Source organism: Carassius gibelio, chromosome B8, assembly GCF_023724105.1.
Source record: "Carassius gibelio isolate Cgi1373 ecotype wild population from Czech Republic chromosome B8, carGib1.2-hapl.c, whole genome shotgun sequence".
In the NCBI taxonomy this organism is placed as follows: Eukaryota; Metazoa; Chordata; class Actinopteri; order Cypriniformes; family Cyprinidae; genus Carassius; species Carassius gibelio.
The window spans coordinates 10,611,869-10,621,803 of record NC_068403.1 but is presented as its reverse complement, the minus strand read 5'-3'; the positions used below and the strand labels follow the sequence as shown (position 1 = coordinate 10,621,803).

Below are 9,935 nucleotides of genomic sequence, written 5' to 3'. Positions count from 1 at the left end.
TTTTTTGTAAAGGTTATTTTTAAAACTATTTTATAAATAATAATCATAGTTTTTTTCTAACTTTATATATATATATATATATATATATATTTTTTTTTTTTTTTTTTTTTTTAAACAGTTTATATTTCAACGTTAATTAAAACATACTCCGTAATTAAACAGTATCGTATTTGAAAATATCATTCGCTTTCAAACCAACAGGTTTTTAACCCATCTTTACTTATACCTCTACAGCGCCTCCTACTTCAAGCCGAGACGCAATGAAGAGTGGGAAGGCTAACAAACATTTCTGTTTAGAGTGGAAAAAACACCGCTCTATTAGCCTATACCAGCTGATTATTACATGCCAGGACGGTAGCCAGGAAACAACTCGGAAAGACAGACCAGAAATCCTGTTTTTTCCTGGAGGGCTCGGCTTTGTATTTGCGGATGGAGACATGTCCTCAACGGCGTCCAGGCCTTTATTTGTTGTCTGAGAGGAGTCGTAGCTGACTGGCTAGCTGGCTAACTCCCCACTACCCCTTCACTACGAGCTAGCTACTTAGCGACAGAGGTGTGAAAATATAAAGAAATCCGGCTTTGGCAGCCTGTGGTCAAGAGAACGACACGTATGTGTATACATATATACATTCATAGTTTGTTAGCAGTATAATGTTCGTTTGCAACTGAAATGAAGTATAAATGTTGAGTTTGCGATAAGCGGGTCTGTCGGGACTGATGTGATCACTGGTGGATATTTTATTGGAGCCTTTTAAACCGACAATATCAGGCAATATATATTATTTATATTAGTAGTCTATTCAGTGTCAGATAGCAGATAGACTATCAGTTTTAAGTTGGGAGGACAGTATAGCTGGGAGATAGGTTTACAGGATGCCTAAGTTAATTCTACCTGGGTATTACTTATTAACCATTTGTTTACTGTTGGAGCTTTTTACTTGTTTAAGCTTTCGTTTGGAATTTTGCACACACACACACACACACATATACGAACTCTGTCTTTGTTTTTGAAAGACTTTTTAAAATGATTGCCCAATAGATTAGATGTTAAATTAGTTATTTATTATATGTAAGTACTTTGTTTAAAAAAAAAAAAAAGTTTAAACAGAAAAAAAATATCAGAGAAATATCCTTTAAAATTATGTACATTCACATGAGATCATATCAGTAATCTTAAAAAGACAATTTTATTGTATGTTGAGAGGGTCTGCACTGTTGAGATCATATGACCAGCAGTGTCATTTAATAATAATAATACAATATTTTGTAAATTATTAATATTACTCCAAATATTCTAAACTTACGACAGAGTCCTGTTAAATATGCAAGTAGAAAAACACATAAAATGTTTTGTTATATATGTGTTAATCACAATCTCCTGTCATCTCTCCTGCAGCTGACAATGAATGGGCTTTCTGTGAGTGAGTTGTGTTGCCTGTTCTGTTGCCCCCCCTGCCCCAGCCGTATTGCTGCCAAGCTTGCCTTCCTGCCCCCGGAACCCACCTATGCCCTCCTGCCCGATCTGGAGGCTGGGCCGGTACCGGCCGGACCTACGGGGACGTCAGGCCTCCGGTCCCGGGGAGGAGGTGGCGGGAGTTCGGTAGCTGGGGGGAATGCTCCAGGGGAGGGGCGCTGGAAGCTCCACCTCACAGAGCGGGCAGAATTCCAGTATTCCCAACGGGATTTGGATGCCACGGAAGTGTTCCTGACTCGATCTAGTAGGGGGAACAAAGTGGGCTGCATGTATATCCGCTGTGCCCCCTCTGCCAGGTAGGATAGATGCTTTTTTTGGATGAGTTGTGATTAGAGGTTTTTTTTTTTTTTTTATAATATATATTGAACTCAAAATGTCACGTTTCCTGTGATGGACCTCCCCTTTTCCTCCCATGGGTCATTTACATTCCTTCATTATTTTTCCATTTGCCATTGTCCCATTTCCTGCTTCCCTCTCTTGAGTTTGTCTGCTATCTTTACCCAGAAGCCACTCCTTCCTGGACACATTCTTTCTTTATCACGCGCCACTTTATACTCACTGTTATTCTCACTCGTTCCTTTGTCACTTTATTTCCTCTTTGATTTTCAGTTGAGTACAGTTGTTTTTTGCTGTGGTCTGTACTGTGGATGTCTTCACTACCTGTTAATATGTTTTTGGAAATCTGCCATTTATATATTTTTCTTGTTGTAAAATAAAATTATTAAAAATTTTTTTTTTTTTTTGTTTTTAATTGAAATGAAGCTGGAATAATATCAATATAAATATTTAATATAATTAAAAGTGCTAATTTTGCTAAAACTAAGATTAAATTAATGCTAAATAGAAATATTTGGGGAGTATAAAAGCACTTACTAAAACTACTATTAAAATGATCTATTTTAATAATAATATATAAGAAGTGATACTAAAAAAAACACCGTTTGATATACAGACAGTTTTTTTTTTTTGCCTTTGGATTTGGATACCTTGGTATTCAACACACTTCACACACACACACCCGTGTTATTTATGAAACTGTTCCCTGTGGCGTATCGGGCTCAGGCTCACTGCAAATGCACTAACATGCCCAGTTCTTCAGCGAGTGAAATTATAGGTTATTAAGTCTCTTTGTGGATCCCTCTTGTCTTAGATGTTGAGTCAGACCTTGAAATGATGTAATGAGCATACTAGAGGGTGACTTTGTACTACAAATCCCATCATCCCTTTTGTCTGTCTCTCTCCTCAGGTTCACTGTCCTGTTCTCCCATGGTAACGCAGTGGATCTAGGCCAGATGAGCAGCTTCTATATCGGCCTGGGCACTCGCATCAACTGTAACATATTCTCTTATGATTACTCTGGCTACGGGGTCAGCACAGGGAAGCCCTCGGAAAAGAATTTGTATGCAGACATAGACGCAGCGTGGCAGGCTCTACGCTCACGGTGAGACGTGAAATCAATACCAACGCAAAATCAAAACAACTGCATTACTGGAGTAGATTTCAAGGTTTACAGTGCTGCATCCTGTTGTATGATCCAAACAACTGTTATAAATGTAGACTGATCACAAGTGACAGTATAAAGATATTTATAAAGTAACAAAAGATTTATATGTAAAATTAATACATGAAACCATTAAGTGGAACACGAAACCAGAATCGAACAGAGCAAAATTTTCTTTAATTCTGTTACTGTGAATATTTTTAAAGGCTGATGAAAATTCACAGTATATGAATAGTTCTGGCACAGTTTGTTCCCCAGCAATCAAATTCATACTGGTCTTGGTGTGATTAGGCTGTAAATCACATTGACTTGAGACAGTTATTTGTTCATTGAATGACATTTAATTGGCTTTTGATTCCTCTCTTTGAAAAAGATATGGCATCAGCCCAGAGAATATTATCCTGTATGGACAGAGCATTGGCACGGTGCCTACAGTAGACCTGGCATCACGATACGAGTGTGCAGCTGTGATTCTCCACTCCCCCCTCACCTCGGGCATGAGGGTGGCCTTCCCCGACACTAAGAAGACTTACTGCTTTGACGCGTTTCCCAAGTGAGTACCAAATGCGTTGGGTTCCTATTTGTCCTCGGTTATTTGTGTGTAGCTTCCGTTATACTGGAAGACTGACAGGGCATCATCACTGTGGTTTGTTTATGAGCTGGTGATTTGCCTGGTCATGGCCAGCACAGATTGCAGCTATTTATGAGCGATTCCCTGGGTTTTGGTTTTGGCTAGAGAGCAAACCGAGTGTGTTGTGATGTGGATTGCTGCCGGAGATTATACTAAGCTTCTTGTTTTGACACAAACTGCGTCTAACTATCACACATTGAAATATATAGATGCAAAGCATTTTTCAATCTCAAAATTAGACCTTCAGCTCTCGATTAAAGGGAATAAGAGTTATTATTGTTCAAGTTTCATTACAATCATTTTGACTGCTGTGTTTCGGCAGTGACAGCGGTATAGTGGAGCTTGGCTCTGCTCTGTGTCACTCAGTGCCAGTGTAGCAGAACACATGGTCGCCATACAGCTTCGTTCAAAACCACCACTGTTCTCGCACAAATGCTGTGTCGTTGGCAGGCAGCTGTTTAGTTTGCTGGCATGCACACATACACACTTGCATGCAACACATGCGCCACACTTGAATGTAGTTGGCTACATAACAATTTGTAATTGTTGTTATTATTTATAAGTATTTGGATGTTCTGTTTGAAAGTTTGTAGTCCATATGTAATTTTTTGATGCTGACCAAAATTAGTAAAACTGTAATATGTATTTTTTTTTTATTATTGTTATAAGGGTTTTTACTGTCAGGATAATCAAATTAAATGTGCCCTTGCTGAATAAAAGTATTCATTTCTCACATAAAAGCCTCAAACATTTTAAAAGTAGTGTGTATTCTGTTATTGCAGATTATGTATTCAGATGTTGAATTATAGAGTACATTTAAAATATTTTTTGCATGAAAAGAGAACATAATTTGAGTCACATCTTCAAAAATGAAAACTAAAATCTAAACTAATAAATTAGAAAAACACGTTACTGGAAAGTTACAGTTTGAGCTGTTGTCATGCTACCGAAAAATGAGTTGGAGCTGAAATTAATTTATTGCGTTTCATTGATCATATATGTCAAGTGTGAAATTAGCTTTTCAATCTATTAATGAAGTTCTTTTTTTTCTGTGTGTATTGGGGAAATCGTGTTTCTTCTAATACCCTGTGTTCATTTGTGTGTCTCTGTTTCAGCATTGAGAAAGTGTCTAAAATCACGTCTCCAGTGTTGATCATCCATGGGACAGAGGACGAGGTGATAGATTTTTCCCATGGGCTGGCCCTGTACGAGCGCTGCCCCAAAGCTGTGGAGCCGCTGTGGGTGGAAGGAGCCGGACACAACGACATCGAACTGTACAGCCAATACCTAGAACGCCTGCGTCGTTTCATCGGGCAGGAATTGGCCGCACAACATGCCTAAGCTCTCCTTCATCTCCCTCTTGTCATCCCACCATCTCCCAGTCCAAGCGAGACTGAGATGGATGCGTCAGTAACTTATTGAAGGCTGCCATTTTGTATGAACAACGCTACTGTTGGAGCAGCTCGACACATGCTCTGCTGCTCACATTTGTTTTAATTTTCTCCCTTTGTTTTTTCATCTCCATGTACATGTGAGTGCGCATGTGTGTGTATATAAATGTGTGCGCATGGGAACTCTGGGGAATGGAAGTGGAATTTCTCTGGAGCAAGAATGGATGGACAAATTCCTCTGCCTGTTTCAGTCCAAAGGAAAGAAGCCAGACGCTGTCCTGTACCTCCAACCTAATGGTGTTTCTCAACATCTGAGCATTCATTTGTCAGTTGAGCGGTGCTCATCTCTGACCTGCTCCCATGATGCCTCAGCCTGAGAGATCTTCACTTCCCACTTCTCATCAGGCAGCCCTAAAATAGCTCATTTCTCAGAGCCTGGCAAATTTCCTAGCCTTGCTGACCCTGCAGGATGGAATAAACCGGTTGTTTGGTGGACGATTTCAGGATTAAGTTTTGAAGCATCCTACACAGGTGCAATGATGCCCTCCTCTGCATCTTCATTCACTCGTCTAACCAATTGGCTTCCTCTGGACGATGTGTGTGGGTTCATCCAATACTGACATCTATGCACCGACGTTCCCTTCCAATGAGTTTTTGCCTTTATGTAAAAGCTGAGCTTGGGATAAGATGACACCTAATGATCTACACCGCTCCAGGCAAAGAAAACCACAATCCTGGGACGTTGGCTTTTGTTTTTGCTGTCTCTTTCCTTTCTTCTCAGCATGTGAGGGTGTCCATAGCACCCTGAGGTGAAAGAAACTGGGAGGGCTTCTTGCTCATAATCATATTTCAGTGAAACCACCCTACTTGGGATGACATGATACAGAGTACATTCAGGTCCAAATCCATACATCATGTTACTGAACTGTTGGGCCAGTAGAAAGATCAAGGTTTCATTATCTTGTCGGGACTTTCCTAAAGCCAAATCTTCGGTGTAGCATTTCCACATTCATTCTCAAGTAGTTTAACCTTCTGAACAGGTTTTTGGTTACTGGTTTACTTGTGTAAGAACAAAAAATGCACACAACGCAGGTAGCAGTCAGGTAAAAACAGAAAGCACTTCTGAAACCTTTGGCAAAAACACACAACTAGCAACCAGTTTTTCTTGTTTTCAGACTGACGTCAACTATGTTTCTATCATGGAAATGTTACTCCTCTCTTGTTGGCATTTGAAATGGAGCTCAAACTATAATCATGCATATTTACTCTGTCTCTTTGGTGATTTATGTTTAAGCAAATCATTTCAAAGCTGAGCACATCATTTAAACACTCATTTTAACGATAATAAAGGATTTCCCTTTTTCATTCAACGTCAAATTGTTAGTTAGTGGCACATGGTTTAATCCATCCAAGCAATGTTCTGAGCTGTAGGTAGGTTTAAAGCTTATAACTAACAATAAAGGCACAAAAGTGAGGTCATTCTAAACCTATTGTTGCTGTGTCTAGTCAAGATGCTTGTCTTCAAAAGGAGTTCATCTGATATGATCTGGACGCAGCTATGACTCTTAAAGCTATCGGGTGTATTAGGAAGATTGGAAAAGCTTTGAAAAACACTAGCATTTAATTCAAAATCCTTCTGAGGTGTCTTTCGTTCAAACTAAGCTTTTCAACTGTGAATTATCAAGGGAACTTGCTGCTATAGATCTCGATTGAATGGTCTCAATGAAATTAAAGAGCCGAACCCTGCAACCCTTTGTTGTTTTCCGATGCATCGCAGACTACCATGCCTTTTCAGTGAGATAAGACATTGTGGTCTTGTCATTCTAATTTCCACAATTTAATTTGATTCATTTATTTCAACAGCTTGTCTAGGTAGGTCTTTGCTAGATAAGGTATTCGGATTTTAATGCACCAGAGTTGATTGGACATCTGATTTCATCGCTAGATATTCTGTCTATTGTATTTGTTTTCTGGTTAAACTTAATCTATCCTCACATTTTCTCAGCTTTAGATGTCATTCCCATACACCGTTGGATAAAAGTCTAATACATATGGGACATAAAAGTGGAAACACTTCAGGAATGTCGAAGTCGTTATCGGATTGGTTAAATTCTACAGGATTTCCGCGAGACGTGCGAGTCGTGTTCTTTAACGTTCCGCCTGGAAACACACCAAACCCCCTCACGAAAGAAGAAAGCTGTCTTGTTTACAAATGTGACGGCAAGCGCTTATCAGGATCAACTAAACGCTGAATTTTCACGGCATAGAATCTTTCAAATATGTCCAAGAGTTTTACACACCGGTCTGTTATTGTTGCGACATTTCCATGCCTCGATACGAGACGACGAGCGAAACAAACTGTGATTGGTTGTTGGACATGTCAGTCAAATGGCCTCATGGGTGGGCCTTGGCCAATGGAAGCTGCCATGAATTCCAGACCTTCAGCCAGAAGGTCTGGCTACGCGAGACTAATCCACACACCAGTGCCCTGGTTAAACTGACTCCCAATAATGCACAAAGCACAGTGATTCTGTATTCTGAAAACAATGGTTTGTACATAATATCTGAAACCTAGTTCCAGCAAATCTGATTCCATGTTTCATATAAGTATGTAATCTGTGGTTGGATACAAAGGGGCTTGTTCATTCTCCATTCTAACCAAAGATGACAGGTGTTGGGAGTTGCGATGGCCGCCCACTGCCATTTGTCAGCGCTCAGATGTTGATTGAAGGAGGAGGCGGTGGACTTTGGCTGTTCAGACAGAGCCAGGTCTCACACAATACAGACTGCTGTTGATGCCCCAGAGGGGAAGTTTTTGTGTGGACTGTTGGTGTGTGTTTACCTCCTGTAAGACACAAGTGTTTGGAGGACCGAAGCAATACTGACTTGGAGCCAGCAGACTGGATGTGAGGATGCTTTGTGTGTGCACACAACAGGGGAGGACATTGATTTGGGGTGGGCCTGGAGTTACCCAGAGTCTCCATCCCAACACATTCAGATTCATCAGTTTTTATTAAGATTGTTTTTTTTTCTTTTTCTTGTTTAAAGAAAGTAAGTTATAGAAAAGTCTTTTTAAAACTATCAGATGTATGTACTGTATAACATTGTTTGAGAAGCTTAATCTTGAGGTTTGAAAATCAGTTTTTTTATCTTAATGGATCGGGAGCAAGAGTCATTGGGGTGTTACGGTTTTATCCTTTTATGCATTATTGTAATCTTGTGGTTTTTAGTTTTAAATGTTTTTTTTTTCCTTTTCCAGAATTAATAATAAAAAGAGATCTTAGAATAAATAAAATTATGAATTGATAATGGTTGTAACCTATTGTAATTTATTTAGCAATTTATTGTGTCTGTGTGTGTGTGTGTATGTATTAATACATTTACATTAGTAAATAATGATTTTTAAATGATCACTGTCAAATAATTGTGAACCTAACATCAGACAAGAATATCACATTTATACAGCAATGCATTTCCAGTCTTTTTAATTGATTTGTTTTACATTTACTTAATTTGAAATTCATTTATTTATTAACATTACATTTAATGCATTTTAATAATTGGACAATTATTAATATTTTCAAATTCATATTTGATGTATTTAATCTTGAATGTTACATTTTGAATTGATAATTATTGTAAAGATTTTCTTGAACAAAAGAACTGGCAACAGGAACATCACATTTACATGCAGAAATATTCATATTTGTTTTAGAACATTTATTAATATCTAAATAAATTCAATACACTTATATATACAAATGCGATGTATTATTTAACCTTTAACTTGGCAATATGAATTGATATATATTTTTTTTTTTTGTAAAGTGAAACTAATATCGCATTCACATGCCAATATATTTACACATTTTATATTAAGATTTGTTTAAAAACATTTATATTTAAAATATTTAATAAATAAATGTATATTTTAATATTCTATGTATTCATAATTTACCTTGAATTTGACTATGAATTGATAACTATTGTTATCAAGTCTATACTTAATGTATCATGTAATATGCTGGAACACATTTGTATGCTGAATACGTAACACATTTTAAATATTTGAATACATTTATTTACATTCTCATTTAATACATCTATTTTGTATTTTTATATTTAATTTATTTAATATGAACTTGAAATGATAAATTATTAGCTATTGTAAATCTCTTTTCTTGTAACTGCACTCGGGAACATCACATTTATATGGTGAAATATTTTACAGGCTGAGTTTCCCACAATCCTTAGGCTATAAAAATCCTCAAGAATTGTAAAACGATGGTAGCAGCTGACCTGCATATTAAATTGTGATCCTCAACTCCTGTGGCACAGACATTAAGTCCCAACAATCAATGATGATGCATTTATAATTCAAGGCACAGAGAGAAACATTCTGATGTGTGAGAGTGACGGAGAATATTCTGTTGCCGTTGGCCGTTTTGTTTATTCATCATGTAGCAAAATTTCTCTTTTCATCTATGTAGTGTTCTCCTCAGATTCATCAGTTAATGCCAAACCGGTCTCTAGACTCTTGATTTGAATCTTCCTATGGAAAACAAACCAGTATGAGAGTGTATGTGTGTGGGCGTACAGAGAGAAAGAAAGATTTCTGGAGCAACAGATGGGTTGTTATTATCTGAAAAAAAAAGAAACTCCAATTATCTGCCTCGTTTTAATTACTGCCCTGCAAGCTTTGGCATGACCCAGATTATCGGCAACAGCTACAGTCAATGCATATATTGCCAGATGGGATTTAAGGCCTTCTGTTTAGTGCACACACAATGCCTACATCTGAACATGTATGTGGATATACACACAAAACCTTGTTTCTACAGTTGAATCACACTTGGATTATTCTCACAATGCTAATTTGCTTACATTCAAATGCATCTCATTAGTTTGAGACTGCTTTAGATGTGATATGCTAAATAC

General features: G+C 37.8%; 1 protein-coding gene across 2 annotated transcripts; it reads left to right on the top strand.

The window, feature by feature from the left end:
- The first annotated feature begins 232 nt into the window (after window positions 1-232).
- Window positions 233-8,306, top strand: LOC127963878 (alpha/beta hydrolase domain-containing protein 17A). 2 transcript variants are annotated; one of them, XM_052563967.1, is made up of 5 exons: window positions 233-608; window positions 1,397-1,770; window positions 2,721-2,915; window positions 3,349-3,528; window positions 4,722-8,306. In XM_052563967.1, exons 2-5 carry the CDS (start codon window positions 1,403-1,405, stop codon window positions 4,945-4,947), a joined length of 969 nt encoding a protein of 322 aa, XP_052419927.1. In that variant the 5' UTR covers window positions 233-608; window positions 1,397-1,402; the 3' UTR covers window positions 4,948-8,306. The 2 variants fall into 2 exon arrangements, with proteins under 2 accessions (XP_052419927.1, XP_052419926.1); XM_052563966.1 differs by having other exon boundaries at window positions 255-553.
- Window positions 8,307-9,935: the final 1,629 nt, after the last annotated feature.

What these genes read in the sequence shown, in the direction of transcription:
- LOC127963878 (XM_052563967.1), top strand. Translation starts at nt 1,403, where the DNA reads ATGAATGGGCTTTCTGTGAGTGAGTTGTGTTGCCTGTTCTGTTGCCCC. An exon ending in CGCTGTGCCCCCTCTGCCAG is followed by an intron (nt 1,771 to 2,720) that starts GTAGGATAGATG and finishes CTCTCTCCTCAG; the next exon opens with GTTCACTGTCCTGTTCTCCC. An exon ending in TGCTTTGACGCGTTTCCCAA is followed by an intron (nt 3,529 to 4,721) that starts GTGAGTACCAAA and finishes TCTCTGTTTCAG; the next exon opens with CATTGAGAAAGTGTCTAAAA.